We start from the raw sequence: 17,397 nt of genomic DNA, 5'->3' as shown, positions 1-17,397 counted from the left end.
AAAAAGTGGATTAAAATGTCATGATTGAGGTTTGGGAGACAACTGTCCCTAAGACCAAAATAAAGAAACAAGTGGGAATAGCATGTCAAAATCTACTTCCCTAATAAAGAATTACTGCTTTAAAAACTCAGGCAACAAAAATACAAAAAACAAAAACAAAAGAACAAATAAAAACCTCAGGCAGAACAGCACAAACTTGAACATGGAACGAAGTCATCAAACAACTTGCAGTCGAATGCCTGTGCAGAATCCTTTCCTGCCTCAAAGCCTGTAATTCGAACAGTAGTGACAAAAGAATCCTAGAACTCCCCATCTCCAGTCGCGGATGCACACTCTCGAGAGGACCCGGCGTCCAGGCACGCACCCGGGCAGAGATGAGGCTGAGTCACGCACAGGAAGGAACGGGTAGCTGGTGGACAGCAAGTAAGAAGAGAGGCAAGAGCAGGGTGGAAGTGAGGGGCGGAGTAGGAGGTGGGAGAGGCAGGAGGCAACTGTTCATTTGGGCTCACGAGGGGCGGGGATCGGCTCTTCTAGGGCAGAAACTGCCAAAATGCAAGTCGTGGCGACTGAGCTCCCTCCGGGATCGGGGGTTGCAACATGGCCACATATATGACAAAAACTGTGTTTCGAAGGACTCTCCACCACGCCCCGGCCCGTCCCTGAGGGCTGGGGCAACCATGGCTCGGGACACCAAGCCCTCAGGCTGCAGCCCGCCCCAGAGAGGCAGAAAGAAGAAAGGGGAAGAGGGGGCTGTGGCCCCGGAGACGGCCCGACCCACATCCCCAGGGATGGGGACAAGGGCCCTGAAAAGCAAGGCCCCACCACCCTCACCCTCCGGCCGTCTGCCGCAGCCCCAAGACGCCCTTAGCCGCTCAGCCGCGGCTTGGCGCTCCGATCCCCTCTGGTACTAGCCCCCAGGACCCCAACACTCTCAACCCACTCCTCCCCCTCACCAGCTGCCGCAGCCACCTCCAAAGGCCGCCGCTTTTTTGGCCGACTCTCACCGCCGGGGCTTCCCTCTCTGACCTCATTTCCGGTCTGGGCCGGAGGGGTGGGGCGGTGGCGAGTGGGAGGGGCTGGCTGCACGATTGGGCCCCTGACCCAGTGCTTCCGCCCGTGGCCACACCCACTTCCGCCCCGCGGTGGGCGGAGCCACAGGAAGCCAGGGGATGGGGCAGGGGACAAGGAGGGGTGTTGAATAGGGTCTGGCCGGGAAAGGGCGTCTCAGGGGTTGAGGTGCCCCACGTGGGGAAAGACCCCTGCATGCTGGCCTCATCTTCCTTAGGGGCTTCCAGAAATTGGGCGCTAGGCAGGGATGTCAGCTTATCCCTTGCTTTCTGACCTTTTTAATGGGTCTGTGAAGTTGAGGGGAAATGGATCTTAATGACGTCTACCCTGTGAGCTGATACAACCTTTGGAAGAGGTTGTTTTGCACTGAGTTACTCAGAACATTTCAAATTGCCTTGAGCAATAAAACAAGTGATATTGGATTATTACTCAAAGTACAAAAGAAATATTCATGAGCCCATACCGATATAAGTGATTGAATAAATTAACGAATGAGGAAGAAGAGACAAATCCCCCACAGAAGAATCTCAAATAACTTATGTAGACAGCCATCCTGCAGCATAACTTCTGCCTCCTTAAATGTGGGCTGTGCATAGTGACTTCCTTCCCAAAAGTACAACATCTGTAAAGGGGAAAATGAGTGATTTTACAGTGGAGAAACCTGGCAAACAGTAATTCAGCCAGGTGATCAAGACTATGTGCTAAACCATGTTGATAGTATGTGGAATGATATATGATGAGAATGGCACTTTATGGTACTTTCCTTCCAAATCTCATAACCCAGTCTAATTATAAGAAAAAAAAATCAGACAAACCCGAATTGAGGGACATTCTGCAGAGTGCATGACCAGTATTCTTCAAAATTGTTAAGATCAGCAAAGGCAAGGGAAGTCTAAGAAACTCAGAGCCAGGAGGAGCCTAAGGAGGCATGACAATGTAATATGGTGTCCTGGGTGTGACGCTGCAATTGAACAAAGAACATTAGGTAAAAACTAACGAAATCTGGATAAAGTATCAACTTTAGTTAATCATAATGTATCGGGCCGGGCGAGGTGGCTCACGCCTGTAATCCCAGCACTTTGGGAGGCCAAGGCAGGCGGATCACCTGAGCTCAGGGGATTGAGACCATCCTGGCTAACAGGGTGAAAACCTGTCTCTGCTAAAAATACAAAAATTACATGGGCATGGTGGCACGTGCCTGTAATCCCAGCTACTCGGGAGGCTGAGGCAGGAGAATCACTTGCACCTGGGAGGCGGAGGTTGCAGTGAGCCAAGATCGCACCATTGCACTCCAGCCTGGTCCACAAGAGCGAAACTCCATCTCAAAATAATAATAATAATAATAACGTCTCAATATTGGTTGCAATTGTGAGATGTGTTATACTTCTGTAAGAGTGAATAGCCCGGTGCGGTGGCTCACACCTGTAATTCCAGCACTTTGGGAGGTTGAGGTGGGCGGATCACCTGAGGTCAGGATTTCAAGATCAGCCTGGCCAACATGGTGAAACCCCGTCTCTACTAAAAATACAAAAAATTAGCCAGGTGTGGTGGCACATGCCTGTAGTCCCAGTCCCTACTCAGGAGGCTAAGGCAAGAGCATCGCCTGAGCCCAGGAGGCGGAGGTTGCAGTGAGCAGAGATCGAGCCACTGCACTCCAGCCTGGGCGACAGAGTGAGACTCGGCCATCACAAAAAAAAAAAAAAAAGTGAATAATAGGAGAAAGTGTGGATTATAAAGAAACTGTAACAATCTTCATAATTTTTCTCTAAACCCAAAATTATCCTAAAATAAAAAAGTTTATTTAAAAATATGCACATACCTTGGACCCTGAAATTTTGCCCCAAAGAATTGTATTCTAAGGAAAAAATTGGAAATGCGCAAAAATGTTAAATATAGGTAAATCATCTCTGCAGCATTTCTGAGGGAGAGATGAGGAAATTAGAAAAAGCCAGAAGTTCTACAACAGGGGTTAGTTAACTAAATTATGGTACATCTATGGGTGGAATATCTTGCAACTTTTAAAAATTGATGTTGCAAAAGAATATTTAATGACATGAAAAGCCATCAACTTATGATTGTGTACATTTCTGCATGACTGTTATACTTCAATAAAAAGATTACTCTAAAAATGTAGAGTATGATTCCCATACAAAGGAAATTAAATCTGTACTCGCAAAGGAATATGACCAGAAGAATCCACCATACAATATCCGAAATGGTTTCATTATCAATGATTATATCTTCTATCTATTGTTTTTGTGGATTTTTCAGAATGTTCTATAGGTGAAAAAAAGTCAGGGTAGGAGACAAAGATAGCTGAGGTTTTGAGCTAGGGCGACTAAGACAATGGTCAGTGCCATCTGCACAGCTAGAGAAGTCAAGAAGATAAATGGGTTTCGTGGAAAGATGATTAATTGCATTTTGGACATGCTGAATCTGTGACTCCCACAGGACAGAAATACGGAAATGTTCAACAGGTGTCCACAGCCTTAGGCCTCTTTTCTGCATAAGTGAAAATTCTCTCCCACAAATCACATCTGTTCCCACGGTGTTGGTTGCCTGCATCAGCACTGAAAGCTCCCAAATTTCTTGAAATCCAACTTATATTTTCATTTTTCTACTAGATAGCTCCACTTGTTCACCTCACCAGCATTTCCAATTTAAAATGTCAAAAATAGGCCAGGCGTAGTGGCTCACGCCTGTAATCCCAGCACTTTGGGAGGCTGAGGCGGGTGGATCACTTCAGGTCAGGAGTTTGAGACTAGCCTGGCCAACATGGTGAAACCCCGTCCCTACTAAAAATACAAAAAATTAGGCAAGTGTGGTGGTGGGTGCCTGTAATTCTAGCTACTGGAAAGGCTGAGGCAAGAGGATCACTTCAGTCCAGGAGGCAGAGGTTGTAGTGAGCTGAGAGCACACTGCTGCACTCCAGCCTGGTGACAGGAGTGAAACCGTGTCTCAAAAATAAATAAGTAAATATAATAAAATGTCAAAAATAAAGCTTAGTTTCTTCCACAGTTTCTTTCTTCCTTCCTTCCTTTCTTCCCTCTCTCCTTTCCTTTTTTTTTCCCAGACAGGGTCTCTGTGAAATGAAAGACAGTGAGACCATGTCTCAAAAAAAAAAAAAAAAAAAATTGGAAATGGGCTCAAGAATGTTAGATACAGGTTAAATTCTTCTCTGCAGCATTTCTGAGGGAGGATTGAGGAAAGTAGAAAAAGTCAGAAATTCTACAACAGGGATTAGTTAAGTAAATAGTGGTACACCTACGGACAGAACACTGCAGTGGCATGATCATTACCTCACTGCAGCCTTGACCTCCTGTGCTCAAGTAATATTCCCTCCTCAGCACCCTAAGTAGCTGGGACTACAGGCACATGCTGCCATGCCCAGCTAATTTTTAAATTTTTAGTAGAGAGATAGGGTCTCCACTATGTTGCCCAGGCTGGTCTCAAACTCCTACCATCAAGTGATCCTCCTGCCCAAGCCTCCTAGAGTGCTGGGATTACAGGTGTGAGCCACCTTGTCCAGCCTCTTCCATAGTTTCTATCAAACCTGCCCCTTCTCCACTGTTCACTCTTTGGGAAATATCGCCACCGTCATGCAGTTACCCAGGTGAGAAGCTTCAAACCCATTTTTAGTTCTTGTTTCTTTCTTTTACCCCTTTATCTAGTAAAGTGCTAAGCCTCATAGATTCCACTCCTGCAGTAGTCTTGCATTTGTCCTCCCTCATTGGTTTTTGCTCTGCCATTGGCCTCATCTGGGCAGGTAACCACTCTCTGGGTGACGCAGCAGCTGCCTTACTGGTCTTCCCACTTGCAGTCTCTCCCCCCAAAATGCCATCCTCTACACAGGCACCAGAGTGAGTTTCCTAAAACACAATTTTAGTGGTGTCATTTCATCCATCTTCCACTACCTCCTGCATCATGCTTGAGCACACCATATCACTTGCTAGTTCTAGAACACCCTTGGGATCTGGGGTGATTTAAGGCTCAATTCCAATGTCACCTCAAGAAAGACACTTACCCTTGCTTGCCCACTCCTTTGGCTCTCATTCTCAGCACTTGCCGGTAGCTTTATGACCACACTCTCTTCATTCAACCTGAACTAGAGCCAATTATGTGCAAGTTTGCCTCCCCAACTAAGTCACTCATTCAACAAATATTTACTAAGCATCTACAATATGCCTGGCCCTGTGCTTATATGTATATAACTGTGTGAACCAAACCAAAGCCTACTGCATTGCCCTGAAGACCCTGTCCTATTCATTGTATTCTCATCAGTGCCTAGCACAGTGCCTTACACATGGTAGGTGCTCCATAGTATTGTTGATTAAAAATTAAATGAATACTTGTTTACTAAATGCTGGGTCAGGGACGTTAGAAGTACTTGTCTCAGTCCCATGAGAAAATTGTAATGAAACTTCCGCCTTCATGGGATGGTGGAAGCCATGGGCAGAATCACATAATGAAAGAGGGTGGTGAGAGAAGTGGCCTGTTGTGGAAGAAGAGGACAGCTCCAAAAAGACTGAGAGCATCTGAAGAGAACCTGTGTCAAACAGCCAGAGGAGAGAGAGTTTTAAGAAAATGAAGAAGAAAAGGAAGTTTGAAGATGAGCAGTTTTGAGGAAATGCCACCACACTTGGCAACTGAGGAGGTCACTGATGGTAATAAAGTCTGAGCAGGCTGCAAGCAGGCAGCAGTGGAAGAGGGGGAAGGAGGTGAAGGGTGAAGCCCTAACTGCCTGACTGTCCAGAACTAGAAGCTTCACTTCTTTGAGCCTTTGCTTCCCTATCTGCAATATGGAGACAGTATTTGTACATACCTATCTCTTGGATGGAGATGAAATGAAATAATGAATGTAAAGCATTTAGTATACATCCCAACACAAATTAACTGCTCCAAAAGTATTAGTAGTTACTGAAAAGAGGGGAGTAGTCAACAGAAGTTTTCCTTTTTTGACCATCAAACGTAGTCGAATGAGGAAATTCCCAGCTGAAAAAGAATCTGCACATGGGAGGAAATAATAGGCTTCTCTCACCTCTTTCCTCCCCACAAAAATGTATATATATTTTTTGAGATAGGGTCTCACTCTGTCACCCAGGCTGGAGTGCAGTGGCACGATCATGGCTCACTGCAGCCTCGACTTCCCTTGGGCTGAGGTCATCCTCCCACCACAGCCTCCTGAGTAGCTGGGACTACAGGTACGCACCACCATGCCTGGCTAATTTTTGTACTTTTTGTTTGTTTACTTGTTTGGTGTTTGTTTTTTTTTGTTTTGAGACAGTCTCATTCTGTCGCCCAGGCTGGAGTGCAGTGGTGTGATCTCAGCTCACTGCAACCTCCACCTCCTGGGTTAAAGCGATTCTTGTGCCTCAGCCTCCCTGGTAGCTGGGATTACAGGCGCACACCACCACGCCCAGCTAATTTTTGTATTTTTCAGTAGAGACAGGGTTTTGCATGTTGGTCAGGCTGGTCTAGAACTCCTGACCTCAAGTGATCTGCCTATCTTGGCCTCCCACAGTGGTGGGATTACAGGCGTGAGCCACCGCACTTGGCTGTTTTTGTACTTTTTGTAGAGACAGGGTTTCACCATGTTGCCCAGGCTGATCTCAAACTCCTGGGCTTAAGAGATTTGCTCACCTCGGCTCCCAAAGTGCTAGGATTACAGGCATGAGCCACTGTGCCCAGCCAAATATATTTTTTAAACAAATAATTAATAATAAATAAAAAATCTTCCACTGCTGATTTATTACATTCCCTGCACTTAAAATAAACCTAAAGTCCTCACTATGGCCTGCACAGTCAGGTATGATGTGGGCCCTGCCTGCCTCTGGTCTTGACTGTCTTCCCTGTGCCCACAGTACCAACCTACCATGCTCTTTTTCCACCTTCCCCAGGGCCTTGACATGCTGTCCTGCACTTGAGAGCATCATTGAGGCCTTGGCTAAAATATCACCTCCACAGAGAGGACTTTTCTAATATGATCTAAAGTACTTTCTATCTCATCGTCCATTTTGTGCAGCTATAACAAAATACCATAGACTAGGTGATTTATAAAGAGCAAAAATTTGTTTTCTCATAGCTTCTGGAGTCTGGGAAATCCAAGATCAAGGTGCTGGCAGGTTTGGTGGTCTGATGAGGTTCACTCTTTGCTTCAAAGATGGTGCCCCGTTTCTGCATCCTTTGGAAGGGAGGAATGCTGTGTCCTCACATGATGAAAGGCAGAAGGGCAAGTGAGCCAACACTCTGTAAAACCTCTTTTATATGAGCCTTAATTCCATTCATGAGGGGAGAAGCCCACATGACCTAATCACCTCTTAAATACTCCACTTCTTAATAAAATCACATTGGCCATTAAGTTCTAACACCTGAATTTTGGAAAAGATACATTTAAACCACAGCACCTGGTATATTTCCCTTATGGCACTTATTATAGTCCAACTTTATCCTATTTCTTTGGTACGTATTTGTTTGTACTCTGTTGCCTCCCACCAGGATGTAAGTTTCATAAGAATAAGGACGGTATCTATCCTTTCACCTTTGTATCCCCCTGGAACCTACAACAGTGCCTGTCACATAGTAGGTGCTCAATAAACATTTGATGAATGAATGGATTCCTCATCCTCTCTCCATAATTTATTTCCATTTTCCCCTTTTCCTGGCTCAGATCTTCTCTGAACAGATCCAAGACATCCGGAAATCTTTCCAGAAAGTTTTTTCAGCAGCCACTGGAGAGATGTTACTAACAGAAACAGTGTCCACCAAGGAGGACAGGAAGTGTTAGCATATACTTGGAAAGTGAGTGACACCTGGCAACTTGTCCGCCTCCCCTACCCCTGGTACTCCTGGTGCCTTCTCCTTGGGATTATAGGAACCTTCCCTGGGGGCAGGAATGCAGGAGTGGGGAGATGCTGAGCACTCCTTGGCAGCAGTGATAACAGAAACACATCTCCTGTAAAGCACATCAAGAGGGGGACAGTGAGGGGTTGTGCTGGGACCCAGGGCAGCAGCCAAGGAGCAGGTGGCAGTAGACAGAGGTTCGCCAACTCCTCCCTTGCCACGCCTCCCATGCTCTCTCACTTACCCTCCTCAACTCTGTTGAATTTAGGGATTTTGTTGAAGTAGCATTTACTAAAAGCTTACTGTAGTCCAAGAATCATGCTGAAGACTAGATTCAGTATTTCATTTAATCCTCTCAATAACCATTTTGATATTCATGGCTATAGCACCTATAATAAAGGACAGATTAACAAAAGCAAAGCATACGAATTTATTTAAGATAAGTTTTACCTGACACAAGAGCATTCAGAAATGAAGACATTAAAAAACAGGGAAACTGTATTTTTATGGACAGTCATTCAGATGTATGATTGCAGAAAAAAGGACATGATCTAATGGTAATAAACTCGGAGAAACTTAGCAAAGCCCATTTATTCAGATTCTTTTTGGTGTCTTTGCATCTTTGAGGATAGGGACATTCTTTTTCTCCAGGTATAGGGAGGATGCCTCTGGAATGAGGGTCCTATGACCTATTTTCAGGGAAGGTCAACTTGGTTTTTTGGCCCATTACAGGGGAAAGGAAGTGAGAGAAATTCTTTTTAGTTTCTATGGGCTGTTTCTGCTATTTCTTCTATGGCAAAAGTGCTATATTTAGGAGTAGTGTGTCCTGAACCTCACCAATTTTCATATGTTTTACTTTTACATATGGCAGAAATCCTGCAATACATTTATATTTCTTTTCTTAAACAGTCAATTATTACCGAAAGAGATTTTTTTTAAAGAAAAGATATTTTACAGTTTCATAAATACCACTTTTGGTGCTTTTCATTCCTTTGTGTATCTCCTGATCTCTATTTGGTATGATTTTCTTTCTGTCTGAAACTTTTTTTAACATTTCATGTAGTTCTTGTACATTTGTGATAATTCTGTCAGCTTTGGTTTCTTGTAAAGTCTTTATAATTGTCTTCATTTTTGAAAAACGTCTTTGCTGGGTATAGAATTCTATGTTGACAATGTTTTTCTTTCAGGACAGTCATATGCTACATGATGACGTTTTGGTCAATGATGGACTGCATATAAAACGGTGGTTTCATAAGAATATAATACTGCATTTTTATTGTATTTTTTCTATATTTGGACATGGTTAGATACACATATACCATTTTGTTACAACTGTCTACAGCATTCAGTACAGTAACATGTTATACAGGTTTCAGCCTAGGAGCACAGGCTATCCGTCAATGTGTTGCAGGCTATACCACCTAGGCTTGTATTACTACGTTCTATAATGTTTGTACAACAAAATCACCGAACGACGCATTTCTCAGAATCTATCCCTATTGTTAAGTAACATGTGACTGCACTTTAAAGATGTTGCTCTGCTGTCTTCTGGCTCACATTATTACAAAGATTAAGTCTGTTTTTCTTCTTATCTTTGTTCCTCTATACATAATGTCTTTGTACTCTTGCTGCTGTTAAAATTTCCTCTTTGGCCAGACACGGTGGCTCATGCCTGTAATCCCAACACTTTGGGAGGCCGAGGTGGGTGGATCACCTGAGGTCAAGAGTTCGAGACCAGCCTGGCCAACATGGTGAAATCCCATCTCTATTAAAAAATATGAAAATTAGCTGGGCGTGGTGGCACGTGCCTGTAATCCCAACTAATTGGGAGGCAGAGACAGCAGAATTGCTTGAACCCAGGAGGTGGAGGTTGCAATGAGCCGAGATTGCACCACCGCACTCTGGCCTGGGTGACAGAGCAAGACTCCATCTCAAAAGAAAAAAAAAAAGATTTCCTCTTTATCACTAGCTTCAAGCAATTTGTTTATAATGTGTGTTGGTGTCATTTTCATAATGTTTCATAATGTTTCTTGTCCTTGGAATCACTGAGCTTTTTAATCTGTGGGTTTATAGTTTTCATGCTTTTTGCTATTATTTCTTAAAATATTTTTCTTCTCCCACTTTTTGTCTATGGGCATACCTCATTTTATTGTGTTTCGCTGTTTGTTTGTTTTTTTTTTTTACAAATTAAAGGTTTGTGGCAACCCTGTAAACCCCATATTGAGCAAGTCTATCAGCACTGTTTTTCCAACAGCGTGTACTCACTTTATGTCTCTGTGTCACATTTTGGTCATTCTCACAATATTGCAAATGTTTCATTATTATTATATCTGTTGTGGTGATCTTTGATCAGTGGTCTTTGGTATAACTATTATAACTGTTTTGAGACACCATGAGTTGTGACCACGTAAGATGGCAAACTTAATCAATAAATGTTGTTTCTGTTCTGACTGCTCCACTGACTGGCCATTCCCCTGTCTCTCTCCCTCTTCTCAAGCTTCCTGATATGTTGCCCAGGCTGGACTCAAATTCCTGGGCTCAAGTGATCCTCCTGTCTTAGCCTCCTGAGTAGCTGGGACTTTAGGCATGCCCCACCACACCCAGCAGCAATAAAATATTTTATAATTAAGGTATGTACATTGCATTTTTAAATATAATGCTATTGCAAACTTAATAAACTACACTATAGTGTAAACAAAAGTTTTTTAGCCAACGTGTCCAGCCAACAAAACTTTTATATGCACAGCCAGGCGCAGTGGCTCACGCCTTTAATCCCAGCACTTTGGGAGGCTGAGGTGAGCAGATTGGGCTCAGGAGTTCAAGACCGGCCAGCACAACATGGTGAAACCCTGCCGCTACAAAACAGAAATATTAGCCAGGCATGGTGATACACGCCTGTGGCCTTAGCTACTCAGGAGGCTGAAGTGGGAGAATCTCTTGAGCCCAGGAGGCTGAGGCTGAGCTGTGACCATGCCACTGCACTCCAGTCTCAGAGACAGAGTGAGACCCTGTCTTAAAAAAACAAATAAAACAAAACAAAAACAAGCAAACAAACAAACATTTATATGCACTGAGAGATCAAAAAAATTATGTGACTCTACTGAAATACTAGTTTCATTGCAGTGGTCTGGAACTGAAACCACAATATCTCCAATGTATGGCTATGCTTCTGGAACTCCAATTACACATATATTAGGTCGCTTTAAGTTGTTCATCTGCCCTTCCTTCCTTCTTTCCTTCCTTCCTTATTGTTTTTCTTTTTTGTTTTTTAGGGATTTTTTTTCTCTGAGTGTTTCATTTTAGATAGTTTATACTGCTGTATCTTCAAAGTCATCAGCCTTTTCTTCCACAGTGTATAACCTGTTATTTATCACATCCAATACATTTTTCCATGTCAGACATTGTAGTCATATAGAAGTTAGATTTGGAGTTTTTTTATTTTTGTTTTTTTGAGACAGAGTTTCACTCTTGTTGCCCAGGCTGGAGTGCAATGGCATGATCTCGGCTTACCACAGCCTCCACCTCCCCGGTTCAAGTGATTCTCCTGCCTTAGCCTCCTGAATAGCTGGGATTACAGGCATGTGCCACCAAGCCCAGCTAATTTTGTGTTTTTAGTAGAGACAGGGTTTCTCCATGTTGGTCAGGCTGATCTTGAACTCCTGACCTCAGGTGATCCACCCACCTCTGCCTCCCAAAGTGCTGGGATTACAGGCATGAGCCACCGCACCCAGATTTTGGAGCTTTTTTATATCTTCCCTGTCTCTCCTTAGTATGCTCATGGATTTTTCTACCTTATTAAACATATAAAATATAGTTATAATTGTTATAACTTAATTTTCTACAAGTCAATCATCTACTGATCCTACTAGTAGACTACTAATCTTGACTACTAGTTCTGTCATCTGTGTGATTTCTGGGTCTGTTTTATTGATTGATTTATCTGTATAAGTGTATTTTCCTGCTTCTCTGTGTCTCATAATTTTTATTGTTTTCCAGATATTATTAATTTTACCTTGTAGGATTCTGGAAATTTTTGTATTCCTTTAATTGTTTAGGTGCGAGGGTAAACACAGTCCCTGTTATTCTATTAATGCCTAAAGTGAAAGTCTTAGGTCTTGTAGTACACTGAGAGTCTTTTACTGGCTGGAACAACTGGGGATAAGGATTGGGAAATTGCTCCAATTCAGCAAGTTCTGGGCCTTTTATATTCCCTCTAAATTATGTTAATAAACTGGTCATTTTCTTCTTCAGCTCATCTTTCTCCTAGTACCTTATCAAATTCAGTTAGTAAGAGCCGTTTCATCCTTTCAGCCTTCTACCTGGAAATCTCATTGCTCAAATTCACAAGTTCATTAAGTACTTCTATCTTCCGAATTACCACAGACAACAGTTTGACCTACTATTTTGTTAGACATAATATGGGTTACCTTCTTTTCTAGCCTACTATAGTAATTTCCCTTCCTTCTTTCCTTCCTTCCTTTCTTTTTCTTTTTTCTTTCTGAGACAGGGTCTCACTCTATGAGTGGCATGATCACAGTTCACTGCAGCCTTGACCTCCTGGACTCAAGAGATCCTCCCACCTCAGCCTCCTGAGTAGAGTAGCTAGGACTACAGGTGTATACCACTGTGCCTGGCTAATTTTTTATTTATTGTGGAGGCGGGGTCTCGCTATGTTGTCCAGGCTGGTCTCAAACTCTTGGGCTCAAGGAATCCCCCCACCTCGGCCTCTCAAAGTGTTGGGATTACTGTGCCTAGCCAGTTTCTTTATCATCTTTTCTAGCCTCTACTTGCTTTCTAATCCCAAAGCTAGTACTATATGTGTTAGAGTTGGTTTTGGTTTTGGTTTGGTTTATAGCAATACCTGATTTCTAGGCATCAATTTAATGCTGCATAACAAGTCACCCTAAAATTTAGTTGCTTGAAACAGCACTCACTTATGACTTCTCGTAAGTTCATATGCTGGCTGGGAAGTTCTCCTCATCTGGCCTAGGCTTGGCTGATCTTAGCTGGGCTTGCTCCTGCATCTGCAGTCAGCTGGGGACTGGATGTTCTAGGATGTCCTGGCCTGGGACAACTTAACTGTCTTCCTCATGTCTCCCACATGCCTGAGATAGATGGCATAGTCATGTTCTCATGACCAGAGGCCAGTCCTAGTATATTCTCATAACCGTTGTAGGATTCTAAGAGAGGAGGCAGAAACACACAGCACTTCTAGTCTCTGCTTGACTCAACCTTGTAACTGACATTGGCCAAAGCAAGTCAAGCGGCCAAGCCCAGAGTCAGTATGGAAATGCAGTAGCAAGAGGCGTAGATACACAGAGGCATGAAAAATCAGGGACGTTCACACAGTGTCTACTCCACCTGTGAAGTGGGTATTAGAATTAATATCATCATCCCCATTTTACAGATGGGAAACTGAGGCACCGCGAAGTTAAATGTCTTGCCCAAGATCTTAGCAAGGGGGTAGCTTTGAACCCAGGTGATGTGGCTCTGGAGTCCCTATGCTTTCAAGCACAGCGCTCTACTTCCCTCTGGGGACAGGCCCAGCAGGGCATTCCAGGAGCCTCCAACCCATCTGGAAAATGGGTCATGCAGCCTCCTCTTGGAACCCTCCAAGAAGGGCAAGCTCACCACCTGCCTGCCTCAGCCATTGCCCTCGGAGACAAAAGCCAAAGATCGGCAAGGTCTGGCTGCGAGCGGTCACCGGAGGAGGCCCCTGCCAGTCCCTGCCTCCCAGCCTTAAGTTCCTGTGGCCGCAAAGTGAAGCCTTTCAGGGGTTAAAGGCAAGGAAGAGAGAAACAAAAGAAGGAATAAAGTCAAGAAATGTGCCATGAAGCTTCTTGCCGCGCAAAGCAGAGAAAGTCATTTCCAACTTCTTTCATCTCGTAGATGAAGCCACTAAATAAAGGGGCAAAGCGGCGAACACAAGGGCTTTTAATCTGTCTCATCTCCTTCATAATAACTGCAAATTTTCCCTGGGCCCCTGGGAGTGAGCCTCTTCCCTGCGCTCGGCCTTATCTCCCCCTCCACATTTCGCCGGCGCCGCGCCGCCCCCCGCGCGCGCTGCCCGGGCAGTCCCGGCGAGGCCTGGGGGAGCCTGCGCTCCCCGCCGCATTGTTCGGGCCGGCCCGGGGCGCGGAGGAGGGATGAAGGCCAGTCAAAGGGAAGCGGGCGCGCCGCGGCTTCATTAACGTCGGCCTTTCAGCGGCGCGCATATCAGAGCCAGGCCTTTTCACAGGCGCTAATTAGCAATTTGGAGCCTTCCCCCCTCTGGAGATGCGCCTTCAATCTAACAAGTGGGAACGGCGCTGCGCTCCCTTTTTTCTTGCGCTTAATATTTATTGTTTTCCATTTTCTCCCTCGCCCTCGCTTCCCCCTCCCACCCCGCCGCATTGTCCAGCTGACCGCCACCAGATAAGGCCTTGGGGAGGGGGCGGGGGAGGGCGCATCATTAATCACTCTTTTAATTCTTGGCTAATGATAACTTTCTCGCACGGAGAGAAGTTAATCTTTCCTGGATGTGGAGAGGAAGGGAGAGTTGGGACCGAGCGCGGGTTGGTGAACACAGAAGGATGGCGATGATGGAAGGGGCCAGTCTAATTCTTCCTCCCCCCACCCCATTCCCCAACTTTCCCCCCCGACCTGTTGGCATTACAACTAGATACGCTTGTTCTTCTTGCCCCTCTATCCAGCAGCAACCTTTCCCCCAAATCTGACGTATTCATCAAAGCTCAGCTCAGATACCCCCTCCTCCGTGAAGCCAACCCTGATTGTCCGGGCTGAATCTCTCTAAAATCCTATAGCGCTCTTCACACACTGTGATTTTGGCGAATTCTGCCCATGCTATGGTGGCTTATAAGTCAAGTGTAGAGACTACCAAATCTTTAAAACGTCTGTATCCTCCCTAGGACCCGTGTACAGTAAATGTTTGTGGAATCAATGGATCAACACATTTCTGACTACCACAACAGTACAGGCTTTTTAAAAAAAGGAAAAAGTAAAAATGGCTCACCCCTGTAATCCCAGCACTTTGGGAGGCCGAGGCAGGTGGATCACGAGATCAGGAGTTCAAGACCAGCCTGGCCAAGGTGGTGAAACCCCCTTTCTACTAAAACTACAAAAAAAATTAACCAGGCGCGGTGGCAGGCACCTGTAATCCCAGCTACTCCGGAGACTGAGGCAGCAGAATCGTTCGAACCAGGAGGCAGAGGTTGCAGTGAGCCGAGATCGCACCACTGCACTCCAGCCTAGGTGACAGATTGAGACTCCATCTCAAAAAATATATATATATATATTGCCAGACGTTTAAATAGCATTTGCCCTTGCTGCATGGCACATACTGTTCTAAGCACTTACTAATATTCACTCACTGAATCCTCATAACAACCCTGCTCGGTAGATGTGGCTCCTGTTTTACAGATGAGGAAACCAAGACACAGAGAGGGTTAGTAACTTGCCTATGATCACAGAGCTGTGGAGCAGCAGAGCTGGATTCAAACTCAGGCTTTTGGGCTTTAGAGTCTGTGTTCTTAAGCCCATTGTGCTGGGACACGATCTTGGCTTCCACACGGGACTCTGCTTCTCTACCTGGGTGATGGAGTGGGCTGGGAGGGAGGCCCATGCCAGGAGTGCAGGCTGGTGCAGAAGGGTTGGTAAAGATGGCAGATAAGCCAGGCCCTCACCTGAAAAGCCCACACAACAGTCAGACCTGACACCTGGTGTTTGGCACTTGGCCACAAAGAGAGCCCTATCAATAGTGGCCCAGACTGGGCCCAGACCACGGCCAAGACCCCCTGCATAACCTGATCTCCCTTCTCACCACAGGCCCATGCCACTCATTTTGAGGCAACAGGATCAAAATTCCCAACAAACTCTGGGTTCTGTATGCAGAAGTGAGTTGAGTGGAGTGCCCTGGAGAGGGAGGGAGGGCAGGAGAGCCCCCGAAAATCCCCTCCGAATTATAAACATATCCTCTTTAAGTACATTTCTAAGGATAACATTTGTATTACTCTGTCCTGTGCCTGCAGATAGAGCCTGCTTATCTCCTGCATCTCGCTCCTTTCTCTCCACTCTGCTGGGAGCCGTCCCTATCTGAAGCCACGCTGGCAATCCGCTTCCCTGCAATTGTTTCGATCGAGGGGAAAAATTAATTTCTGCCTATCGTTAATTGAGAGAATTGTGTGGAGGGTGAGGGAAGGGGAGGGGGAAGGAGAGGAAGGAAGGAGGCGGAGGGGAGCAATCGTGTTATTAACCGTGTCCCTTTCATAAGCAAATATTCTGATTGCCATCAGTGAGATGAGAGGCTTATTAATGCAGGAAGCAGAGAGGTGATTAGAGAACTTTCAAGAGCTATTGAGCTAAGCGGGAGGGAGGGTTGCAGGGATCTGGAGGCTGTGGGAATTTGGGAAGGACTGGGTTGGGGGAAAAGCCACTGGCCTTGTAGATGGGCTTTCCTGCCCCTTCTCAGCCCCTCTCCCCAGGACTCACTTTCAAACAGTCCCCAACACTCACAGCTAGAGTTGGGAAGAATGCAAAAAAGTGAGTGAAAACTTCGCAAAAGTCACTTCTCCAGGTCAAATTTTCTAGCCCCCAAATATGTTTGTCTAAGAGACTGCATGTGTGGTTTTTAAAAGTAATCAATGTTATTTATTTATTTATTAGAAATGGGATCTCGCTGTATTGCCCAGATTGGACTCAAACCCCTCCTGGGCTCAAGTCATCCTCCTGCCTCAGCCTCCTGAGGACCTGGAACTACATGTGTGGGCCACCATCTCTCGCTCGATGTGTTTGTTTTAATTATGGGATTGTACTCCCTGATTTACCAGTCCCCACCAGTTCCTGTTTACTGCCCCCATCCTGCCTCACTTGTTTATGTCCCTGCCTGGTCTGTGACATCCTTTGTGTGTGCAGCTCAGTCAGGCTGGGGCTGCAGAGCTCAGAACTGCTGGAGGCAGTTGGGGATTGAGAGGGAGGAGACGGTGAGAGGCGATGGGCACGTGGGATGGTGCCAAGGGTGGATGTTGTTGGTACCCACCTCACATTCTCCCCACCCACTTCTGATTTCAGCCATAGCTATGCTGGTCAGTGCCATGGGAACGTGTTCCAACCCAATTCGCCTCCAACGGGACCTCATATTTCTCTCAAGCTTTCTGCCCCAGGAACTTCTCCAAGGAGAAGGTGCTCAGCCCTCCAACACACCCCCCTCCACACACACACACCAAGCATGGTGCAGAAGTCTGGGTGAGTTTATGCCCCCTGAGCCAATCGGGGACAGACGTCTGTGAATAAATACCCTGGAAGAATAACTCTGGGGGCCATTCTGTGTCCAGCTCAGACGGCCTGGTGGAGTCGAGCCCCACTGCCTGCAGCAGCTCTCTTGGGAGCACACTCTTTCACTGGCATCTGTATTGGCCTCACTTTCCCCACCCTCACTCCTGCTACCTGTTGCCACCTCTCAAACTATCTGTACCCAAGTCTGCTCAGTTCTGC

The 17,397-nt window shown here is 45.6% G+C and overlaps 1 protein-coding gene and 1 long non-coding RNA gene across 9 annotated transcripts in view; one reads left to right on the top strand and one right to left on the bottom strand.

Moving 5' to 3' along the window:
- The window catches only part of GPATCH2L (G-patch domain containing 2 like), a 77,294-nt gene extending 76,257 nt beyond the window's left edge, over positions 1-1,037 (bottom strand). For 4 of the 7 annotated variants that reach the window (XR_010130798.1, XM_063698047.1, XM_063698045.1 and 1 more), the window contains exon 1: positions 176-298. Coding sequence is in view for 3 of the 7 variants with exons in the window: in XM_063698047.1 (XP_063554117.1) it covers positions 176-204 (29 nt within the window). In the remaining 4 variants the exon portion in view is untranslated. Of the gene's footprint in view, positions 1-175; positions 410-953 lie in introns of those variants that run through there. The other 3 variants (XM_055361041.2, XM_055361043.2, XM_063698046.1) reach the window with 3 other exon arrangements.
- Positions 314-17,112, top strand: LOC129526532 (uncharacterized). 2 transcript variants are annotated; one of them, XR_008671207.2, is made up of 4 exons: positions 314-423; positions 7,736-7,866; positions 10,406-10,538; positions 16,975-17,112. It is a non-coding gene; the product is annotated as an uncharacterized lncRNA (long non-coding RNA). The 2 variants fall into 2 exon arrangements; XR_010130799.1 differs by lacking the exon at positions 16,975-17,112 and adding an exon at positions 13,316-13,372.
- Positions 17,113-17,397: the final 285 nt, after the last annotated feature.

The sequence above is a fragment of the Gorilla gorilla genome, chromosome 15 (genome assembly GCF_029281585.2).
Source record: "Gorilla gorilla gorilla isolate KB3781 chromosome 15, NHGRI_mGorGor1-v2.1_pri, whole genome shotgun sequence".
NCBI classification, from domain to species: domain Eukaryota; kingdom Metazoa; phylum Chordata; class Mammalia; order Primates; family Hominidae; genus Gorilla; species Gorilla gorilla.
Note: the sequence above shows the minus strand (reverse complement) of the source record. Positions and strands in the feature narration are given on the sequence as shown.